Below are 23,836 nucleotides of genomic sequence, written 5' to 3' on the forward strand. Positions count from 1 at the left end.
AGTCCAAGTCGGTCAAGCCCAAAGCAAACTGGCCATTAGATGATGCATTATTTGAAGCATGTGTTAAAAGTAATTTCTGTGAACATGTGCTTTTATTGTGTAGGACTAAAAGCTAAAAAGACTGCCCTTCCTTTTTAAATTTTACCAGGTTAAAACTTTAGACTTAAATGTTTATTTCGAAGTGTCTGAGTGAAGTCTTAAAGAGCTCAAGTCCACCTCTGAACTCAAATGTTACAGCTTTGAAAAATAATCATAATGCCTATGTTAAAATGAGAATGGACAAGGTGGATGTTAAATAAATATAATTTTAGTTAATTTAAGAGACAAGGGTCTAGAAGAGAGAATTTAGCCTAGGTTGTTAGCAGTGGTGGAAAGTAAAAGAAAGAAATAATAAAAGGTATTATAAAACTAAAATAGGGTATTATGTAGTAAACTGTAGTATATAATAGATAATAGATGGATGGATGGATGGATGGATGGATGGATAGATAGATAGATAGATAGATAGATAGATAGATAGATAGATAGATAGATAGATAGATAGATAGATACTGTATTCATCCAGAGGGAAATTTTAGGCATCTAGTAGCTTAGACAAACACAACACAACAAACACACATACACACACATATCTCACATACATAAAAATCATTCACAGAAATTTAAAGAGTTATAAAAAGTTATAAAAATCACTTAACAAGAGTTAAAGGTGCTACGGTAGACTGTGTGCAGTGGTGGTAGTGCAAAAGAGAACAGTGCAGGGATTGAACAGTGCAATAGCTTATTATTAAATATGAACTATGACTATGAAAAGACAAGAATGTAAACATAATATAATTGCTTGACAAACAACAAAAGAAATGATATACGTTAAAATATAGATAAATATAGGATAGCTAATATAAAATATTTAAAAAAAGTTGAATATATCAACCATATATATTGCCGCTTTTACGTCCATCAGCCGACTATGGGTGGCGCTAGATCACTAGATCTCTCACCGCTAAAGAGTACAACGAAGAAGAAAAGGACCGGAAGTTTGTAGCAGGCGTCCTTTTCAAAGCTCGTTAACGGCTGTTGTCTTGGTGTTGTTGTGTGTTTCGGAACTAGTAAACAATAAAACACGAGCACTACTGATACACATAACCGGTGATGCTACCGTGATAGATACCGTATAACAGCAAACTGAGCCTCGTGCAGGTGAGAAAGCAACCCGTTAAAAGTATTTTACTATTTAACATTGTTTATATTTACTGCCTGTTTGGCTGCTAACTGTTAACTTAGCTAGAATGTTAGCTTCCGTTCACTTTTTCATTTGAGAACGATGTACCGAAACCCCTTCAGAGATCAGTCACTTTTGGATTGGCTTGCTTATTAACTATTAAAGTTGAAATATTAACAAAGCTTTTGAGCTATGTACAATCTTAATAGCTTACTGATAAGTTCGGCTTGCACAAAAACCACAACTAATTTTATTTGGTTTTAATAGCAGCTATTAAAGTGTTCACAACGATGGAGATCTTGATAAGATAAAGACGCAGTAACGTTACAAGTTAGTAGGGCTGGGCTATATATCGATATTATATCGACATCGTGATATGAGACTAGATATCGTCTTAGATTTTGGATATCGTAATATGGCATAAGTGTTGTCTTTTCCTGGTTTTAAAGGCTGCATTACAGTAAAGTGATGTACTTTTCTGAACCTACCAGACTGTTCTAGCTGTTCTATTATTTGCTTTTTCTCCACTTAGACATTATATCCACATTACTGATGATTATTTATCTAAAATCTAAGTATGAAGATATTTTGTGAAAGCACCAATTGTCAACCCTAGAATATCGCCGCAATATCAATATCGAGGTATTTGGTCAAGAATATCTTGACATCTGATTTTTTTCCCCTCCCTATCACCCAGCCCTACAAGTTAGTATGATATATGACACGGCAGACACATATGCAGCACAGAGTTGTAAGACGCAATTTTAGAGAAACCGATGGAGTGCCTTCTCCAGGTAGGGAATGAGTCCTTACCCCAAGTGAAGGAGTTCAAGTACCTTGGGGTCTTGTTCGCGAGTGAGGGGACAATGGAGTGGGAGATTGGTCGGAGAATCGGCACAGCGGGTGCGGTATTACATTCAATTTATCGCACCGTTGTGATGAAAAGAGAGCTGAGCCAGAAGGCAAAGCTCTCAATCTACCGGTCAGTTTTCGTTCCTACCCTCACCTATGGTCATGAAGGCTGGGTCATGACCGCTGCTCCTTCACGTCAAAAGGAGCCAGTTGAGGTGGTTTGGGCATCTGGTAAGGATGCCCCCTGGGCGCCTCCCTAGGGAGGTGTTCCAGGCCCGTCCAGCTGGGAGGAGGCCTCGGGGAAGACCCAGGACTAGGTGGAGGGATTATATCTCCAACCTGGCCTGGGAACGCCTCGGGATCCCCCAGTCGGAGCTGGTTAATGTGGCTCGGGAAAGGGAAGTTTGGGGTTCCCTGCTGGAGCTGCTACCCCCGCGACCCGATACCGGATAAGCGGACGAAGATGGATGGAATTTTAGAGAATACCAAATTGTTAAAGTACAGGCAGTAGTGGTCTAAAGGTTAAAGAAGAGAGCTTGTGACCGGGAGGTCGTCGGTTCAATCCTCAGACCAACAGGATAAAAATCTGGGTGGGGAAAGTGAAAGAGCAGCGCTTGTCCCTCCCTCATTACCACCACTGAGGTGCCCTTGAGCAAGACCCTTAACCCCAACTGCTCCAGTGGAGCTTCACAGTGGCCAGCAGATCAGACTGTGGTTGCACTGGGAAGCTTCCAGGTGTGAATGTGTGCAACTGTGCTGTGAGATCAGGGCGTTCCTGCAAAAGAGAGGCTGCCTCTCAGTGAACCTTCCCTGAATAAATAAAGGTTAAAAAAAAAAAAAAGTATATATATATTTTTTTTACATTGATTTGATTTATTTGTGACCCTACAAAACACTAAATCAAAGCTTTGGATGCTACAGCGAGAGAACTTATTTCCTACATGGTTTCAAGATGTTAAAAGACATAAAATAATAAAAGCCACAATTACGTAAAGTATTGCATTAAATCAAGCAAATACAATAAAAACAAATGAATGGCTTTAGTAAAAGAAGTAGCAAGCTTTCACCTCTAAAAAAGTCTTTTGTTCTTTATATCTGTTTTGTTGTAGTAAATATTTGTTTCCCTTCAGGTTTTATGCTACCTCCTTGACTTGAAGCTGGAAACATTATGGACAGCCTGGATTTCTCAGAAGAGGAAATTCATGAACAACTAGTGGCCCTGGGCTACAAAAACATACCAAAACACAGGCTGCGTGAATTCAAGCAAGGTTAGAATCTGAAATGTAAATGAAACTGAATGTTTATGTTGTACATTGATGTTAAAAAAATGAACTCTTAAAGTGCTCATATTATGCTCATTTTCAGGTTCATAATTGTATTTAAAGGTTATATCAGAATCAGGGTTTCCCACAGAAAATGTGTTAGTTAAGGTGGTAGGTTTGCCATCTGAATGTCAAATTTAAATATATAATTAATACATCTCTGTAGTGCAGACTCTGTACTACACACTACACTAAATATTAAATTTAAATAATAATAAATAATTAATAAATAACCAGCTTTTCAAAATAACAGTTGCAATGTGCAATTTTAAGCTCAAACTATTTTCAAAAAAAGTGCTATAACAGTTTTACTGCCATTGCTCCCATTATCCTCCGTGACACGCTCTCTTCCTCTTTGCCTGACAACTATAACAATAATAATAACAGAGCTCAGCCCATAGCTTCACTCACTCCAGCAGATAGTATGCGTGAAATAAAAACCGCCCGGGCATGCCCCAGCTGCCGCACATTTGTTGACACACACGCGACGGTGAAATGGCGATTGTTCTCACGGACACACGCGCGATATCAACTGGCTAGTTATCCTCCAGACAGGACGGACCACGTCTCGTTTTCTTTCTCTCATTTCGGCCGTGTGGCGCGTGTGCCCGCTCGCGATGTGAAGCGTGTCCACGCTTTTGTCCGAGATGCACTTGACGGCCTTTTGTGCAGCGGATTTTTTTTTTGACGACCTAGTTAAGGCGGTAGGGTTCCACAGCGTAGGTGGGCCGCCTGAGCTGCAAAGTGCTGCGGGAAACCCTGGGTTTACATGGTTTAATTTTCAAAAAACACCATATTTTTGTTGTGCTGCACATTGCTGCAGCTCCTCTTTTCACCCTGTGTGTTGAGCTCTCAGTTTTAGCTACAGAGTGAGACATCTCACTTCTGTTCCATCTTTGTTGGGAGTCGCACGTGCGCAGTACCTAGGTAAGGACTACTAGCCAGTCAGAAGCAGAGTATGAGGGCGTGCCCTGACAGTACCTAGGTAAGGACTACTAGCCAGTCAGAAGCAGAGTATGAGGGCGTGCCCTGACAGTACCTAGGTAAGGACTACTAGCCAGTCAGAAGCAGAGTATGAGGGCGTGCCCTGACAGTAGCTAGGTAAGGACTACTAGCCAGTCAGAAGCAGAGTATGAGGGCGTGCCCTGACAGTACCTAGGTAAGGACTACTAGCCAGTCAGAAGCAGAGTATGTGGGCGTGCCCTGACAGTAGCTAGGTAAGGACTACTAGCCAGTCAGAAGCAGAGTATGAGGGTGTGCCCTGACAGTACCTAGGTAAGGACTACTAGCCAGTCAGAAGCAGAGTATGAGGGCGTGCCCTGACAGTACCTAGGTAAGGACTACTAGCCAGTCAGAAGCAGAGTATGAGGGCGTGCCATGCTAGCAGCTAGGTGAGCATTATAACGTGTGTTCCAAAGTGACCACGTTTGTCTCTGAAGTAAAGGCTGGACTACAATAGAGCTGTTTGGAGCAGTTTGTGAACAGTGTTTTCTGTTGGAGATGGTAAGTCCCTTTGGGGTGGACTTTGGGCTTTTTCACTTTGTAAACCTGTAACGTGCACAAAAAAGATATATAACACAATAAAGGAAAGGGGAAAAAGTCAAAAAGCATAATATGAGCACTTTAAATGATTACATCTCAAAATATTGAGTACATGGGGGGGAAAGAAACTTCAGCACTCTTGATTTTCCATGTTTTAACTCAGCCAGTCACTCTTTGTGTAACGTCAGATCTTGATGAACTGGTCCGACATGGAGAATGGAAAAGCCTGGCTTCACCCGCTCAGCTAAACCCCGCCAAATCTCAGACGGCCACATCTCAGCAGAGTCCTCCCGCCTACACCAAAGAGAAAGGTCAGGGCACTGGGGGATAATGATAACTGTATTATTACGACACTTTTCTCTAAACAAAGCATGCCAGCAAACAAGTGAACAGATTTTCCATTAAAATTAGTTGTATGGCAACTTGGTGAATTCTTTGTGTTTCTTCTTCACAGTAAGTCAGTGCTACTTAGAAAGCTCTGGTGAAGGGTTTTTCTTGCATGCCGGACAAGCGGACCATGACAGACATGTAAGTGTTAGCCACACATTACTCTCATTTTTTTCTTTTATCTGATATCGAGTAATCTTATCCATCAATTACAACACTCAGCTTTTAGAATCGGTCGCTCAGAAACGAGAGAGACATTCTTACAAAGAGTTTTCTGAAGAAGAAACACTTGTATATTCCTATAATATTCCTGTATATGTCTGTGGTGCTCTCTGGGCCATTTATTGACCTTATTTTACTCTATAGTGTTTTATTTCCTATGCATACTAATAATATAATAAATAGAGAATCTGTGTCTGTATGATTCCTAAAAGTAAGTTTATATCTAACATCTTAAATACGTTTTGAAAATGGAGTTACTAGTTAAAGATCCACTTTCAGAAAAAAATAACTTGCGCAGTTTAATCTGCATCACCTGGTATGAAACCAGATTATTCTGTGAAGTTTGGTGCTTTGTCAATCAAGGGACGGTTTGTTTTATTGTCAAAAAAAATAAAGACGAGATTAACATTTAGGGTGGACAAGCAATCCATCCAATACTTTCAGTATGTCGGGCACATATGATTGGTTAACTCACTGTATGATTTAACTCAGGTGCTCACCGCCGGTCTGAGCAAAGACTATGGACGGCAGCAGGGAAACTGTGACTCGTACGCTCAACACTCGGTGGCTCTGAAGCGCCCGCTGCCCCCAGGGGCTCCCGGCAGGCTGCAGGTGGAGCCGGATCCTGACGACACCCTCCAACCGCCGCTTAGTGACAGCTGCGACAGCTCCGCGTTCATTCCTGAATCCCACAGGGGGCGCTTCATCAAGAGAAAAGTCCTGAGGTAATTTTTTAGTAAATACGACTCACGTGTTTGTTCATTTAGCTGTTTTCCATTTGTTTATCAAGTTTCAAGTTAACATTCCATGTGTGAAAAGTAGAGCAGAATGTAATATCGTTTCTCTCATAACCGGGATGTCAAACCGACAAAACATCTTACAAATCATGAAACATCTTAGGTGTACAGAACAGAGCATATGAGCGGAGTGGAGCGGTGAGAATCTCAGCTCATCGCTCACGGAACTGTTCACCCCTCCGCTCCCCCACTCAAAGCTATCATGCTAAATCTACATGTATATCACTTTTAGCTTAGACCACAAGACAGATGGATTCTGGGTCAGGCTTGACTGAGCATGCTTCAGACTTGTGGTGTGAGCGGAGCGAAATTGGAGCGGGAAATAGAGCGACGCTCCGTCCTTTTAAAGATGCCGCTCTGCGCTCTGTCTAAGACCCGCCCGCTCGCGCTCCCCGCTCGCTCCCACTGCACTCCGCTCACATGCTCTGGTACAGAACTGAAAAATATGAGTGCAATAAATGATTTTAATTTGTTTGAATAAAGCGCACATGGCAAAGTCACACATCATATCTCGGATATCTCCCAACATTTTACTGCATGGCTCATCTGTCAAAGGCAGGTATGCTAAAGATTTAACAGAAAACTGGAAAAATAAACAGACCACAGGATCGACATGTAGAGAGAGACACAGAAAATGGATGCATTTATAACAATTGCATCAGAGTTATGGGTCTGTGACTTTCTTTTATTTTTAAAATTGTTGTAAATTATTATATAAACCCTAACTCCCCTGATAATTTCTACAGGCCAAAATAATGAATGTACACTTTCCATAAATATGCTATTTGATGTACATTTGGCTGCAAATAATTATCATTTTCAGTATTGATAACCCGTCAAATTTTAAGTTAATTTATATATAAAATTTATATAGTGTCAATAATGACACATTTTCAAATTTTCATTGAAAGCAGAGCCCAAACTAGTGTCTTAAAAGTTATTTGTCAGACCAGCGGTCAAAGAAATCCAAATAGTGTTTATTTTCATTCATAGTGATAAAATAGTGCAGTATTGAAAATCTGTTTTGTATTTTTATTTGACAAATGACAAAAATTGACCCAAGTTGTCGATCCTTTTCTGTGGATCTGTTGTGTGACACATTGAATAAAGACACATATTTAAAGTAGCTTTAAATTGACTTTATTGCTCACTGGCAACAGAAGATTTGAATTAATCATGAAGTGACTGACTTGTCACATAAGAATGACAACTGTCTATATAAAAGAAAAGAGTGAGGATCCTGAAGAAAAACCTGTGTAACTGCTCAAACCAGAGCTTTTTACTTCCTTAAGATCATCTTTGCTGGAAATGTAACAAAAATACTGTTGTATTTTTCTCTCCCTACAGGAAACATAAAGGCCAATCCCTTGTCTGCGATGAATCCGTCTACAGTGAAGACTCAGGTAATCTATTAGATCTAAACTTATCTAATCTATCTTTAGCAACATCAACAAATTCTAAAATCATGTAAAATTAAATAAAATGGAGACTTTTAGGTGACAATAGACTGGACCAGTATAAAATAGTAATTTCAGTAATATATAATATATACATATTTATTGTCCCACAAGAAGTAATAATTTTTGCAGCAAGCAAAATAAATACATAAAATGAAACGAGAAACACAATTAAAACACAGACAACTGAATACCGAGGTGTCCTGGTGGTTGAGTGATTACTACAGCCCAGTGCCAAGTTCCTGTCACTCTTTTCAAATGGATAAAATAATATTGAATCAAATAAAAGGAACAAACACAAAGAAGCTGAGGTGTCGCCAGCAGTTTGAGCTGTCTCAGCATTGAGACGAGGCTCGGCAGAAGACGGAGCTCCTGGATATCGGCTTAATCCTCTTAGCTCCTTGGTTAAGCCCTCTGCCTCCACAGATCACACACCTCGGCAGGAGTGCAAGTCGTCAACATGTACAAAACGTACGGCACTCCGTGGGATGACGACAAGACTTCTCTTAACTCCTCTTTTTGGTCTGATGGAGAGCGTCAAAAGGAGGAGGAGGAGGTGGAGGAGATTGAGCGAGTGATCGGCAAGAAAGAGTCCACACCTGTTGGTAAAACAGAGGACTCTTACCAGGAGGCTTCAGAGAAGATAATCGGCGAAGAAAAGTCCAAACCCGTCAGTGATGCAGAAGACTCTTACCAAGAGGCTATAGAGGAAGAAGATTCCAGTCCTGCTGGTGATTCAGAGGACTTTTACCCGGAGGCTTCAGAGGAGGTGGAGATTAAGCGAGTGATTGGCAAGGAAGACTCTAAACCTCTTGGCGATGCCGAAGACTCTTACCAGGAAACTTCAGAGGAGGAAGAGGAGGAGGAGATTGGGCGGGTGATCAACGAGGAAGAGTCCAAACTTGCTGGCGATTCAGAAGACTCTTGCTCGGAGACTTCAGAGGAGGAAGAGGAGGAGATTGGGCGAGTGATCAGCGAGGAAGAGTCTAATCCTGTTGATGACGCAGAAGACTCTTGCTCGGAGGCTTCAGAGGAGGAAGAGTCCAAACCTCTTGGCGATGCAGAAGACTCTTACCAGGAGACTTCAGAGGAGGAAGAGGAGGAGATTGGGCAAGTGATCAGCGAGGAAGAGTCTAATCCTGTTGGGGATGCAGAAGACTCTTACCAGGAGACTTCAGAGGAGGAAGAGGAGGAGATTGGGCAAGTGATCAGCAAGGAAGAGTCTAATCCTGTTGGGGATGCAGAAGACTCTTACTCGGAGGCTTCAGAGGAGGAAGAGGAGGAGATTGGGCAAGTGATCAGCGAGGAAGAGTCTAATCCTGTTGGGGATGCAGAAGACTCTTACCAGGAGACTTCAGAGGAGGAAGAGTCCAAACCTGCTGGTTATTCAGAGGACTTTTACCCGGAGGCTTTAGAGAAGGTGGAGATTAAGCGAGTGATTGGCAAGAAAGAGTCTAAACCTCTTGGCGATGCAGAAGACTCTTACCAGGAAACGTCAGAGGAGGAAGAGGAGGAGATTGGGCGAGTGATCAGCAAGGAAGAGTCTAATCCTGTTGGGGATGCAGACGACTCTTACTCAGAGGCTTCAGAGAAGGAAGAGTCCAAACCTGTTGGCGATGCAGAAGACCCTCATAAGGAGGCTTCAGAGGAGGAAAAGCCTGAACTGAACAACCAGGTCAACATCAGCAGGGATACTTTGGAAGGTGGAAGCAACTGTGATGATGAAGAAAGCTGTAGCAGCAGTTGTGATAGTCCAGCTCAGAGTCTGATGACGTCTGGCTACGGCACGTACAGACCAGAGGAGCAGGAGGGAGGAGACTACAGAGACGACCACACCATAACAGAGTTTGATCAAGACAGTCGGGGAGATCTGTCTGAGATAAGAGACGACGAAGACGACGACCGTTCGCTGTGCAGCTTTGCCAGGTTTGACGTGGAAGCCACAGTGCCAGACTACATCGAGACTTGTCCACTGAGCGTGTTAGCGGACGCCGAGCCTGAAGCTAACGTGGCGCGTTGTGCAAACGATGATTTGCACAAAGAGGTGGACATGACAGACATGAAACCAGAAGAAGATAAAGACCAGACTGATGGGAAATCTGAAGATGTACATGCAGCGTCCGACAATGAAGTAACAAATGCAACGTCAGAGGAACAACAATATTACAACGATGTAGTTGAAGACAATTTAGATGGGAATCATTTGGAAGGTGGGTGTGATGATGAAGGGGGAAAACAATGTGAAAGGCTAGAGGAAGAGGTGCAGGACCCTAAAGAAGAGAAAGACGGTGAGGACAAAGTGGAGTCGGAGGAGTCTTCAAGCAACAAGGACATCAAGTTTATCGACTCCAAAGTGGATTTCAGACAAATGACGTTGAGCAAGATGTGTGAGTGGGAAGGAAACCTCAGACAGAAGAAGGGTAAATGGTTTTCTTTCTCTCTGTTGCTGAACCTTTACTGTCAATGTTAGGTTGTTAAAAGGCTAAAGTTTGTGGGATTACTTCATCCCAAAAACCATTTCAGATTGAAATATACCTCATTGCCTTAAACATCCATACCTACTTGGAGCTTGACATGACCTTGATTCATTTCTGTTTCTGCAAGATTTACCTGTTTGAAATCTTGTAATTTAAAACATGTTATGCAGTCAAAAGTGATATTGACTTTCATCCTCACTACTCTATTCCTCCAAGTAAAAGTGGTATACTGACATTTGGATAAAGTGCTTTTTAAACCTAAAATAATTGCTGCTAATTAGAGCTATGTTCACACTTGGCGTCTTTTTTTTTAAGCTGCCAGCGTCTGTTTTACATTACAATCCTGTCGTGAGCGCTTTTTTAAACGCCACCGCCAGCTTTTTTTTCTGCAGCTCAGGGTGTCTTGTTGAAGCCGACGAGCGGAGTAGCCAGACCTGTTGTTTCCATAACAACAAGAAAACATGGAGTCGGAGCACAGCGAGTTATATGAAATGACCGGGTTGTCCCTGTACAGGGAACTCTCTTTGTTTTATCTAACGTTAGCACCGCTCCGCGTAGCGCTCTAGGATACTGTAGCTGTTGTTATAGTAACAAAAGAAGCTCTCGGCTGCTTTTTGGAACCAACCTGCTTTTCTTTTTTTTTTGCTACAAAAGCGCCCTAGTCAACTTTTTCTTGTCAAAAAATACGCCAAGTGTGAACATAGCCTAACTGTTCTTTTTGGCCAACAGCATGTCAGAGGTCAATGTGATTTTCTTTTGTTGAAGCATGTAGATTTGTCTATTTAGACCTCAAACTCATGTTTGATTCAGAAACCCAAAATAGTTCAGGTCTGTATTGATATTTTGTGAACTAGAGAGGTTACCAGCACAGAATCAGAAGGTGAAGGTTTGATAAAGAATATTTTAAGATAAAAAAAAAAATCAAGACAATAATTAAGCAAACTTGCAGTGAGAATTAGCCATAAAAAAGGATTGAGCAGATATCACAGATACAGTATCAGACTAAACATCGTCAGTGAAGGTTCTCAGTCACCCAGGTCATAGTTATCCAAGGAAGGGTTAAAATCAAGGGCAACTGGACCTGGTTAAAGGTTCTTCGAAGATGTTTTGTCTCTCATCTGAGAGACTTGGATTACACAAAGCCTTGATGCAAAAAAAATTGCAATTTTTAGTAATCAAATTACTCCGGTTACTCAATTAATAGTTTCAGCCCTAGTCGTTGGAGACACCAAAAGCCAAGTCTGAACGACTATCGTAAACATTCACACCAAACGTGAGCGTTTGTTTAGTTTCAGACTAAACAGAGGCAGCCTGATGACTGAAAGTTTACTAGTCTGAATCCTCCGAGCAGCTGGAAAACTCGGATCAGACAGAATATGTTACGTTTTCTGGCAATTGTGACGCTAAAGGATGTTAAAAAACAAAGCCAGTAAAATCCTGATAATCTGACTGAATCTTGTTTCTTTGCAGATGCAGCGAGCTGTCTGGAGGAGCGACTGGCCGATCTTCAGTTATCCTCGTCGGCTCAGCGCGACTTTGAGACTGAGCACGAAGACGTCACCAGTCAGAGTGACACCCGGACCTCAGAGACAGAGGGACTCTCTTTCAGCGCCTTTGAATCCTACATAAGAGGCATGGTGGGTAATGTAGTCTCCCAGAGAGTGGTGGCAGATAAACTTTCCACTGTTTGTGTCTGATAAAATTAATGAATTTACTGTTGTTTAATTTTGGGCAGACTCGAAGTCACAGTGATGGTGACCTCAGGCCCAAACCCAAATCCTGTAAGTCAACCAATGTAACAATTGATATTATGGTTTTTATGGTACTGAACTGTTTTATAATGTATCGAATGGTTTTTATATTTCAGTCATCCGGCCAGTGATGAGTCAGCAAACCCTAAAGAAGACAGACCCAGTGGCCAAGTAAGTTAAAAGCATGAAAATGACTCAAAACTACCCGTACACAGGACTCATACCTGGATAAAATATGGAGTGAGTTCTGCTAAAATTAACTTGGAACCACAAGATACGAAAACATGTTTATTCCCATTAGATTCATGTTGGCCTGATAGTTGACTTGTGTGGTTTTCTCATCTCTGCAGGTATTTCCAGTATAAGCAGCTCTGGGAAATGTTTAAACTTCCAGGAGAAAAGGACAGGAGAGATCTCCGCTGGGAGATAAGGGTATGAAAACATATCCTCATGCCTTCTTCTTCTTAATGACATTCGCAAGTTTCCTCTACGAACGATATATCGGCGGGCCGATATTAGGCATTTTCCAAACTATCGGTATCGCCATTTATAATGGCCGATAAACGAATATTTAAAAAGATAAAATAAAAACGGACGAAACACCCTTCAACCATATTATGAGTGTTGGCGTTGCATAGTTTGTCCACCTACAGCATCTCTGTTGGCAACACTCTTTGATTTTTGTTGTTATTGTGTTTTTGTTCAAAGGACTTTAAGTTTCATATCTTAAGTTTGTATTTTTATACATTTTATTTATCAGAACTTTAATATATTTTGATGTTCCTCTGTTCTGTTGTGACAATAAAACAAGTTTATTTTTAAACTGCATTATCATATTATTTTAGTGAGGACTGAATAACTAATGTTAGGGAAATCTGTTTGTTTTGTTACGCATTTCTGGATTTCTTTTTTAAATATATATCGGCCAATATATCGGATTTTTAAATCACCAAATATTTGTATCGATATCGGCCTTAAAAAATCCTTCATCGGTTAATGATTGCTCGTGAACTCGTGAAGCAGGCAGTGCGGATTAAATATGAGTCAAGATTCTGTTTCTGCATTGACTATTTCTTGGCTTAAATATTTTCAGAAACATTTTAGTGGAAATGATAAAAGTTTGCTCTGGCTGGTGGGCGGTGCTTTGTTTTGGCTCGACTTGGTCACAAACTTTCTCATTGTTCAGCAAAACAGTAACTAACATGTTTCTGAAAACATCTGAGGTAAGAAATACGCAACGCAGTAACAGAATCTTGATTCGTGATTGATAAGCGCTGCCTAGTGTTACAGTTTGATGGCAGTTCACAAGCAGTCATTGGAACAGCGTTAGAGACTCCTCGGCTCTGATTGGTTGTAGGAAACCTGCAGATTCCTTTAGGAGCTCTAGGGGGAGACAGAGGAACGTGATTTCTTTAGAATAATTGTCTGATTCATGTAGTACTTCCAGGATATAGTGATAGTTTGAGCAAATTTGACAATTCTTTTTTTTTTTTTATTATAAAAGTTACCTACTGCACCTTTTAAGTGCATATTGATGAGAATACTTACTAGGACTTTTACTGACATAAAAAATTGAAATACTTTTTCCACCTCTGTTAAAAAAGAACAAGTTGGTATTCAGTTGTTGCTTCATAATGATTTTTAATGTTTGGCTCTCACAAGTTTTGCTTTTCTTTTTAGGAACGACTTGCATACCAGCCTCCGCCAGTAAGTATCTTTCCAAATATTTTATTATAGTAATTATGGCTTACCTTCAATAGTTATTTACTCTTCCACTCAGCATGGTGGCTTGGCTTTAAAGCTTAATGATTATGCGATTTCTCATAACTTACATTTTCTAAGGTGGCTTTAAAACCAGAACAATAAGTGCATGTATTAAACTGCAGATCAGAAGACCGTGTTCAATTGTAAAAATTCCAGTTTGTGTACTTGTGTTATGGCCACATTAAGATGCTATATTTGACAGTCAAAAACAAAAAAAGGCAGATGACTTTAAAACTAAAAAAGCTGATATAAACCTTTTCAAAAGCGACTTCAACTTCTGCATGAACATACTTTTTGTTGTTGCAGAGGAGCTGATCACACGGTAAAGGAAGTACTATTAACACATCTTTGTTGTAACAACTGCACCAATAGAAAGCATTTAATCAAGAGTCAATTCTGCACCCCAGAATTACCAGTTTATACATTTGCAGTCCTTTTTAATTACTGGTTATGAAAGATATGTAAACAAGAACAGCTGTGCAGTGTGTTCAGCTCTACTGAAACACAGTCAGTGTTTACAGACAACTTTACAAGAGAGAAATATAAGTACTCTGAGGCAGCAAAAACAATAACTATTAGTATTTAGTAGATTAAGTCTTGATTTGTTCTGTGTTGCAGCCTAAACCTCGGAGGGTTTATGTGCCGAACACCTACATCGTGCCAACAGAGAAGAAGCGCTCAGCCCTCCGCTGGGAGATCAGGAACGATTTGGCTAACGGTCTCCCTCCACACAAATTCAGTCATCGATTTTAGGCCTTTTACTCTTCACGTGCCTTTTTAGATCATTTTAATACAACTTTGCATGCTTTTTCTTTTAAATCATTGACATTATTTATTGATGATTTTTTTTGTGAAACATAATAAACGCATAAAGAAAACATTGCAGTCAGTGAATATATTACAGGTAATTTGGTGTTTTCTATGGGAAGTCGGAGTAGGGCAGTTTAAACGGGTACAGAGGGGTGTAGCGCTGGTCGTGCCAAAGCAGCTTGTCTTCCAAAAACTTGATGGTTTCCAGAGTGAGGACGACTGCTTCATGTTTCAGCATGCTGTGGACATTCAGACCTGGCAGAGAACAGACACAAAACATCGGTTTACTTCTACAGAAGCTTAAAATCATAGTACTCTCCCTTGTTAGGACTTAATTTGCTACACTATAGTAGTGCATTACTTCATGCTTTTCGAGCGTCCTTAAAGGCTGCTGGAGCTGCCAACCTCAAACCTATTGAAGTTTTAAATAATGGCGTCATTATGTTTGTCTTCAAAGTGATGCTTGGAGTTCCACTATTTGATGATGCAAATTATATGCCTGCTACTATTAGCTTGTTAGCGAAATTATCATTCTGACAAATTATTACATAACTCAATAGATGCAGTGCCACAGAGTAAATTTTTTAAAATGTGTTCCAATCAACTGCGGGTGATAAACAAGAGGGACGATTCTTAAGAGTTTTTTTTAATAGATCCAGGATATTGACAGTTAACATTGGCACTAAAGTATCTTCCACTGAAAAATAAAATGGGCATTACAAATTATATTTTGATATTTTTTATGACAATTTTCAGATTGTTTTCTTCATGTAACTCTTATTTCAATGAGTTCTGTCGGTTTGAGGGGAGGGGGGGGCGTAATTGTGGCTGAAAGTATGCAGAAGTAGTAGGCGAGCGGAAATCGAATGGAAAAATCGGATACTTCTGCATACTTTCAGCTACAAAAACCATTCAAATATAAACATGTTCAGCTCTTTAAGGACATCTATGCTTGTATTCAACTGTTCTCCACCATTTATAGTTTTTAAAGTCAATGAAGCAATCTTTAAATCCTCTTCAGGCTTCTTCCACTTCTAAATTCTACTCCTCCCACATACTTTCATCTACAGACATCATTCAAACTTTAAACTATTCACAAAACTTTTTGATATATTTTACAGTTTTTGTGTTATCACTGTTTAACTTTAGTGCATTTTTGAGGGCTGCTCAGTTGGTGATGGCACAGCTACAGGACAGAGAGCATCGTCTTAAAACTTTCTCTTTAACTTGCTCTCACGGCCACAATTCTTAATTCTCATACACCATTTATTTGTCAAAACGTACGCAAAAAGCTAAAATAAATCAAAAATAGTTCTAATGACTGTTTTATTTCCACAAATTAAATGGGAAGTAACAGTTCTCAGACATTTAACCCAAAGAGACGAGTGCAACAGAGCTTTACGTCACCTTTGAGAGAAAATACTGAGTGCTGCTAACTTACCGATGGCTGGAATAATGTTCACTGTCTTCAAACTCGCTGTTGCCTGGAGGATGTTCTCAGGAAACTCTTCACCTCTGAAAGCAACAAGAACAACGTCAGCACTGAGCGATCCACCGAAGTCTGTTTGAAGCTGGAGTTGTACAGGAGCCCCGCTGATCATACTCACACGTCGACTATTAACAGCGACTCTCCCCAGTGTTTGTGTCTGATGAGGTCCAGCAGGTACTGCGGGTCGGGTGAGGGGATGTTCAGAGAGTCCACAATGTGAAGGTATTGCTGGAAAAAATACAGAATATTTAGTTCAACATGGCCTCAGCATTTCAAAGTAAAAGAAACATTTTTTAGCTGAAACTATTGGTAAAAATAATCAGCAGTTATTTTGACAATTGTTTGTCTTTTCGTTTCTTTTTTTTTTAATCAAAAAAGCAAAACTCACTGGTTCCAGCTTTTTAAATGCTTTTGTTTGTCATATTTAACAAGATTTTTTATTTTCAACAATCTGCAGATTAAATCTGTAAAAGATTTATTGTTAGTTGAAGCCCTAAAAAGTTGATATAAAGTATTTTTTTTTTTTTAAAACAAGCCAATGGAAATTGATATAAAATTGTATAGTATGCCATTGAAAAAGTCATAGTATTTATTGTGTCATAAACAAGTCATAGTATAGTATGCCTTAAAAATTGATATAGGATGTAAAATAGTAATTTATAAATAAATGACTCTTGTGAGGAGAAAGTACTACTTTTTTCTAGACATGGTTTTTAGTTCTGTGCATTTTCAATAGTGTCCTGTTCCCCATTAACCCACAGCACAGTAAATACATGTTTATGCTATTTTAAAAACGGACAGATTAAATAGACACAAAGGTTTCAGTTACCTGGGCCATCTTGGAGCTCAGAGCCACTTTGAGTCCTTGCACTCGAACTTTCATGGGCAACATGTAGAAGTAACTGGTCGGCCCTCTGGGTCCGTTCGCCACTCCGCCTGAGAGAAACACATCGGCTGTCAGACTGACGTCCAACCTGAGAATCACTCGAGATCAAACGACCTCAGGAAGAAAAACTGTTTGTCTCTAATGATGATATTGCGGAGGTGAAAGCAAACCGGCTTCTAGGTATTTGTTTGCAAGTTCTCCAGGACAGCGCTGTATTACGAAACATTAAAAGAATACATGAAGATTATGAATAAAGCACACAGCTCAAAAGAACCAGTCACCTCCTTTCCACAACGGTGATCGGATGCTTCCATGACGAGCTCTTCCACTTCCTTTCTGTTTCCATGGTTTCCTGCCTCCACCTCTGACCTCTGACCTGATCTTTGTGCTGGCGTGACTCTGACAGATCAAAACAACCGTTACTTGAGTGAATATTAGAGTTTCTGTGGGTGGCCTGTTCTGTTATTTCAGGGATCACCCTCTCCTAATCCAGACATATCAATAGTTTCATAAGAGCAGTAGACCAGACATGCCTTAATATTGGTTTTAATTGTAAGATTTTAGAATTAACAAACAGTAAAGTGCGGCAAAAGAAAAACTAACTATAAATGATAACACAGGACAAAACATGTGTTTTGAAGCCAATGTCTGATATTCATATGCACTGTCTGCATGATACACGTTTACACTAAGTTTAGCTGCTGCACATGTTAATTGTTTTTAGGCTTTTAAAAAAGATGAGAATTTGAATCCGTTGATATTACTGCAGTTGAATTAAGAGACATGCCTGTTCCATGATTAGGCAGTAAAAATGAGATTTGACTGATAGAATTGGACTTTAAAAACTGATATTTAATGTGATACCAACAGTATAAATATGTACCAGTAACATCTCAAACATTATCAAATTTACAAAAAGTTATGCAAGGCTGTTGCTAAGGCTTTACTGCTAATGATATAATGATCATAATATATGTATCAATTTCTATTAAATAATGAATAATAATTCCTCATGTTTTATATATTGAGATGAAGCTGAAGCCTAAATGTGTCCAGAATTCATCAATCAAGCATACTTTTTTTATATAGCATTTTTCATACATATAAAATGTAATCCTAAATGCTTCATGTAATCCACACAAGGTGATACATTGCTTTATAATTAATAAAACACTCAATAATAACAGCATTCATTAAAAATGCTATATTAAATCTCATCACTGTACAGTGAGGAAACACCAGTGGCAGGATTAGAAATAGATAAAAACTTGTTACATACCAACATACAGCAAGTATGCTGTAAAATGCACAGATCAATAAATAAATAAGGCTTAATTAAAAGCCAGGCTAAAAGGTAGAAGGTCTTTAGTTTGCTTTTAAAAGTATCAACATTCTCTGCTTCCCTCAGGAATCACCATCTCTCAAAACAAAAATAACAACAACTGACAACCGACAACACAAACGTTTCAAAATGAGGGAATCTGTAACTTACAATTCTTTTATAGTTCCTCTGCCATGTTTCAACCTCGTGGAGGATATCGAGCCTGAGAGGAGAGAGGGGAAAGGCATTCAGGATTCACACAGACTTTTCTTTTGTGGCTGGATTTAAAGATTTGAGTTGGTGTTACGCAGGATGGAAGTTCACTATGAATTAACAGGAGCAGAACTAACAACTCTTCCCTGGGGAAAGGTGAAAGGTGAAAGCTATATAAATGTGAGCTCATCTTTACCTCGGATGCACCGCGAAGACATCCGGGTGGAGCTGAGCCAAACCCAACGGCTCGCCGTCCAGCCTCGCCAGAGTCTCCACCCACGTCTGGACGGGGCTCAGGTGAGCAGGAACGACCGCGTCGCACTTCCTCAGGAGAGGCAGGGAGCAGTCAGCAGGAGGAGGAGGACGCCCTGCAGGAGGAAACACAACGCCAGGCAGTGATGGATGTCTTCAGACAATCAATAATAATATCTATCAATTTTATTAAAATGAGAGACCTGACTAGAGAAACCGTTCTAGTGAGCGGTAGTTTGTAACAGCTACAGCGGGAACTGTTGACACTAGATGTTCTTGATGAGTCGGGAGAGTTTAATTTGTCCCATGGTAGTCTGGATCAACGGAGGTCCATTTGGGCCAGATATCAGGCTTTGGCCCTCACCCTCCTCCTTCTGTGTGTTGCGGTTCTCAAAATCCCTTCGCTACGGGAAACAACCACAAACTTCGAGCTAGCAAGCGACGCGCCGAAAATGGCAACTACTGAAGAAAATTTGAATCGTGCAAAAAGACAGGTCTGATCGGTTCTTTTCGGGGGAATGATTGTAAAGATTTACAAAGAATATGTCACTTATGGACGTGACTGGGGTCCTTCATGTGTAAGTCATCATCAGGCTTGACTTTAACCCTTGTGTTTTCCTCGGGTCAAATTTGACCCGTTTTCAGAGTTTTTTTTTTTTTTTTTTTTTTTATATCAGAAGTATGAGAAGTATGATTTACCCACATAGTTATTATATCAACATAACTAGTGCCGTCAAATGATTAAAATATTTAATCGCGATTAATCGCATTAATGTCATAGTTAACTCGCAATTAATCGCACATTTGTATCTATTCTAAATGTCCCTAGATTTCTTTTTGTCCCATTATTTTTTCTCATTTTAATGCTCTTATCAACATGGAAAAGTGGATCGGCTTGCTTTGTGCTTTTGTCGCCTGGCTTTGACGCGGGGGCGGAGAATTGGCATCAGCTGTGTGCTCGGCCATCAGCTGTGTGCTCGGCCATCAGCTGTGAGCTCGGCCATCAGCTGTGTGCTCGGCCATCAGCTGTGTGCTCGGCCATCAGCTGTGTGCTCGGCCATCAGCTGTGTGCTCGGCCATCAGCTGTGTGCTCGGCCATCAGCTGTGTGCTCGGCCATCAGCTGTGTGCTCGGCCATCAGCTGTGTGCTCGGCCATCAGCTGTGTGCTCGGCCATCAGCTGTGTGCTCGGCCATCAGCTGTGTGCTCGGCCATCAGCTGTGTGCTCGGCCATCAGCTGTGTGTTCGGCCATCAGCTGTGTGCTCGGCCATCAGCTGTGTGCTCGGCCATCAGCCGTGTGCTCGGCCATCAGCTGTGTGCTTGGCCATCAAGTGGTATTTCAGACTGGACGTGCTGCGATGATAGCTCAGTTCACAACGACTAAACACACAGATCACTTTGGTCTTGTCAATGGAACCATTTGGCAACTTTTTAAAAGTAAACTTTCCATTCAGAATCTTATTGGCATCCATTTCGGCGTCTCGCGCTCACCATCCACTCAAAACGTAACGTTAGCCTACTACTCTTTGGCCGGCTCGCAAGCCCAAACAAGTGTGTGCAGCGTGCCTGTTGTTATGTTTCCGGTCTAGCTAGATCCGGTGTGGTGTTGTAGTTTTTCTAACGTTACTAGTTGTTGCAACAGCATGTGAACAAAACTACAAAGTTTGCTAGGCCAAAAAGAACGTTAATCTCGCGATTAAAAAAAATTACCCCGTTAAAATGGGTTTGCGTTAACGCCGCTAATAACACGTTTAACTGACAGCACTAAACATAACTGATGATTATTTATCAAAAATCTCATTGTGTAAATATTTTGTGAAAGCACCAACTGTCAACCCTACAATATCGCCACAATATCGATACCGAGGTATTTGGTCAAAAACATCGGGACATTTGATTTTCTCCATATCACCCAGCTCTAATCCATAGTCACAGTTACAGAAGTTTGGACTTACTTAATCTGGCAGGATCCACAAGGTTGGTTGGCAGCAGTAAGTTGGGAGGCAGAGCGCTCTCTCCGGGGAAGGAAGAGGCGAACTGAGGAGGAGGAAACTCTGAGTTAGTGAAGCAGCAAGTTAAAGGCTGTTATTAACGTTCAACGGGAACTGCAAGACCTGCAAATATTTCACATTTTTACTGGTTAAATTACAGTATTAATTATGATTAGACTTCATGTCTGTCAGCACTGCATTTCTAAATAAGTAGTAAAGATATAAATACACTGTCAAATAATTAGAACTGTAACAATACACTCAACTCACGATTCGTTCACCATTTTAAGTTTCTGACAGCTGTGAATTATAGGTGTTCATTTACTTTACTTTACTATCACGATACGATATTATATCGATGCTTTGGACAATGACACAATATTTGCTGAAATCTTAAAGTCTGTCACGATACGACTTTGATTAAATTCAGGGGCCTGCGATGGATATGAGACAATAACATATGCCCATTTACCACAGTTTGATTTATATCAACTCAAAAAAAGCAACTAAAATATGATTTAACAATTTCATTACTGAGCTCTTCCAGCCACTGAAATTAAAAATAAACTTTTTTTTTTTTATTTTTTAAATAAAAAGAATAAATACAAAGTGGGGTTCTACAATAAAGGGGAACCTTACAGGCGATAAGTATCAATATTTTCACTTTGAATCAATAATATTGGACATTTATATATATAATATTTTCATCCCCTTCCTGTCCAGTGAAAACCACATACCTCCAGATGTGTTGATGTTGAATGTTCGTGATAGACTGAAGGAGAAAATGTTCCTTTATGTATTGAGAAAGTGCTCCTACTTCTTAAGCTAAATAGTCTTTAAAAAGCCTTTTTGGATCAGCTGGAAAATGCATCGTCACAGAGCTGAAAACAGGGCTGTTTTTCCATGAAAAGTTTGAAAACTTTTTAGAGATACGTGTTTGTCACAGGACAGCGACACTATACAAACATATGATGATCTTATAGAAAATGATGCATTGCTTTAGCTTAAACTACCCAACAGTATATAAAGGAGTTAAAATTAGCACAACCTTAAACATTTACAGTAGTAAAATGCAACATACACATCAGATATAATATAGAAATAAGAACAGCTCCTTTCCCACTGCCATCACTCTACTGAACTGCGGATAAGTGGGGTCATCCCCACTTTGGCCACTCACCCACTTCTCTACACATCACATACTTATCATTCCAATATGCATCTTGCACACTACTTTGCACTATTACTTTTTGCACTCTACACCCCACTCCATGTGTCTTGATATTATGTCTTATTTATATATTTGTACATTATGTTGATATGTGCCTATATGTATATTGTTGTCTCTGTTGTACAGTATGTGTCTATATTACTATTTGTGTATGTAAGTATACTAGGCCAATACAACTGATTCTGATTCTGTTATTCTGAAAACACTTACAGGGAACCTTTTACTGCACAATAATACTTTTATTTCAAGTAACGTTACATTTAGCTGATATTAGGGCTGCAACTAACGATTATTTTCATAGTCGATTAATTTGTTGATTTTTTTTTCTCGATTAATCGATTAGTTGTTTGGTCTATAAAATGTCAGAAAATGGTGAGTGTTTCCCAAAAGCCCAAAACGACGTCCTCAAATGTCTTGTTTTGTCCACAACTCAAAGACATTCAGTTTACCGTCACATAGGAGAGAAGACACTAGAAGATATTCACATTTAAGAAGCTGGGATCAGAGAATGTTGACTTTTGTCTTAAAAAAACTACTCAAACCGACTAATCGATCATCAAAATAGTTGGCGATTAATTTAAGAGTTGACAACTAACCGATTAATCTTTGCAGCTCTAGCAGATCGACATAAAGGCTTTTGAAAATAGTTGTAGTGGAGTATTGTCACACCGTGGTATTACTACTACACTTTTACTTAAGTACGGTTTCTGAATACTTCTTTCCACCACTATATGTGCAGCTGATAATGAACAGGAGTTAATTTAAATTACATTGTAACAGCTTCCATGTTCACACGGCTGCAGGTTAAACGTTAAACTCACCCTTTTAGCGACTCCTCTGCCGCAAACCACCAGAGTACACCGAAACATTTCGCGTCTGTTGTCGTCCACAGTCACCCGCACACACTTAATTTGCTCTTAAATCATTTAAAATACGCATTATAAACGGACTGGACTCTCCGCAGCATGAAAGGTCGTGGTGGCTTTTCCCGTGTCGTGTGTTGGCGCGTGTCGATGACGTAGAGTGGGACCAGTAGTGACACGTAGCGGTTGGAGGGGGAAGTGCTTTAGAAAAACCTCCAACAAGATGGTTTAACAGAAATGTTTAAAATGTTTCTTGAACGACAGGCTACATACGCATTTTTATCTTATTACAACACTCACATGCCTACATGTTCATTTAAATAGATACTGTCAGTAGTGGAAATAACTAAGAACATTTACTTAAGTACGAATTTGAGTTATTTTACTTGAGTATTTCCACATTTTATGCCACTTATACTTCTACTCCACTACATCTCAAAGAGAAATATTGTACTTTGTACTACGTTCATCTGATACCTTTAGTTATTTGCTGATTTATATTAATAATACAAAATATGAATCAACTAATAAATCATGACGTATTATTATAGGTTACGCTACCCAACAGTTTAAAGTAATTCATTTTAACTCCCCTTTTACCCGATGCATAGAATAGAATAGTCTTCATTGTCATTGTACAAGTACAACGAAATGGGATGCAGTCTTATAAGTGCAAAACATCTGCAAAAGTGTAAAACAGGTGAATAAATGAATATGAAAGAGCCTCTAAATGTGACTATATAAATATATAAAAGAGGTAGGTTAAAAAAAAAAAAAAAAAAAGGTAAGACACAAAATACAGACAACCACACATATAAGACATTGACCGCACGATTCATCTTTAAAACTCAAGTAGCGCTGAGTGCAGTTTGTTTGTGTTTTATTTGTCCTGAAGTACTTCAAACAGACAGTGTCCGAGGTGAGATGGACCTTAGTACTGTATGCTCTGGGCTTTTTTGAGGCAGCGAGTACTGTAAAGATTATCCAG

General features: G+C 39.9%; 2 protein-coding genes across 5 annotated transcripts; one reads left to right on the forward strand and one right to left on the reverse strand.

Annotated features, from left to right (window-relative positions):
• Positions 1–1,014: 1,014 nt before the first annotated feature.
• On the forward strand, positions 1,015–14,675 carry si:dkey-23f9.4 (hydrolethalus syndrome protein 1 homolog). 4 transcript variants are annotated; one of them, XM_031299908.2, is made up of 12 exons: positions 1,015–1,200; positions 3,205–3,342; positions 5,127–5,249; positions 5,393–5,466; positions 6,040–6,272; positions 7,692–7,747; positions 11,749–11,915; positions 12,014–12,059; positions 12,146–12,200; positions 12,380–12,461; positions 13,710–13,736; positions 14,412–14,675. In XM_031299908.2, exons 2-12 carry the CDS (start codon positions 3,243–3,245, stop codon positions 14,544–14,546), a joined length of 1,098 nt encoding a protein of 365 aa, XP_031155768.1. In that variant the 5' UTR covers positions 1,015–1,200; positions 3,205–3,242; the 3' UTR covers positions 14,547–14,675. The 4 variants fall into 4 exon arrangements, with proteins under 4 accessions (XP_031155768.1, XP_035856351.1, XP_035856350.1 ...); XM_036000458.1 differs by lacking the exons at positions 1,015–1,200; positions 3,205–3,342; positions 5,127–5,249; ... (1 more) ...; positions 6,040–6,272; positions 7,692–7,747 and adding exons at positions 8,204–9,221; positions 9,339–10,221; XM_036000459.1 differs by lacking the exons at positions 1,015–1,200; positions 3,205–3,342; positions 5,127–5,249; ... (1 more) ...; positions 6,040–6,272; positions 7,692–7,747 and adding exons at positions 8,206–9,209; positions 9,384–10,221.
• mrpl4 (mitochondrial ribosomal protein L4) lies at positions 14,600–23,052 on the reverse strand. The gene is made up of 9 exons (XM_031299909.2): positions 22,807–23,052; positions 20,719–20,800; positions 18,709–18,880; positions 18,471–18,522; positions 17,260–17,377; positions 16,922–17,028; positions 16,211–16,320; positions 16,045–16,118; positions 14,600–14,858 (listed from the first exon to the last, which is right to left on the reverse strand). The coding sequence occupies exons 1-9, from the start codon at positions 22,852–22,854 to the stop codon at positions 14,713–14,715; spliced, it is 909 nt and encodes a 302-aa protein (XP_031155769.1). The 5' UTR covers positions 22,855–23,052; the 3' UTR covers positions 14,600–14,712.
• Positions 23,053–23,836: the final 784 nt, after the last annotated feature.

The sequence above is a fragment of the Sander lucioperca genome, chromosome 4 (assembly GCF_008315115.2).
Source record: "Sander lucioperca isolate FBNREF2018 chromosome 4, SLUC_FBN_1.2, whole genome shotgun sequence".
Lineage (NCBI taxonomy): Eukaryota > Metazoa > Chordata > Actinopteri > Perciformes > Percidae > Sander > Sander lucioperca.

What these genes read in the sequence shown, in the direction of transcription:
- si:dkey-23f9.4 (XM_036000457.1), top strand. Translation starts at nt 8,262, where the DNA reads ATGTACAAAACGTACGGCACTCCGTGGGATGACGACAAGACTTCTCTT. An exon ending in AATCCTACATAAGAGGCATG is followed by an intron (nt 11,916 to 12,013) that starts GTGGGTAATGTA and finishes AATTTTGGGCAG; the next exon opens with ACTCGAAGTCACAGTGATGG. An exon ending in AAGACAGACCCAGTGGCCAA is followed by an intron (nt 12,201 to 12,379) that starts GTAAGTTAAAAG and finishes TCATCTCTGCAG; the next exon opens with GTATTTCCAGTATAAGCAGC.
- mrpl4 (XM_031299909.2), bottom strand. Translation starts at nt 22,854, where the DNA reads ATGTTTCGGTGTACTCTGGTGGTTTGCGGCAGAGGAGTCGCTAAAAGG. An exon ending in ATCACCGTTGTGGAAAGGAG is followed by an intron (nt 17,029 to 17,259) that starts GTGACTGGTTCT and finishes TGTTTCTCTCAG; the next exon opens with GCGGAGTGGCGAACGGACCC. An exon ending in TGAGCTCCAAGATGGCCCAG is followed by an intron (nt 16,321 to 16,921) that starts GTAACTGAAACC and finishes TATTTTTTCCAG; the next exon opens with CAATACCTTCACATTGTGGA.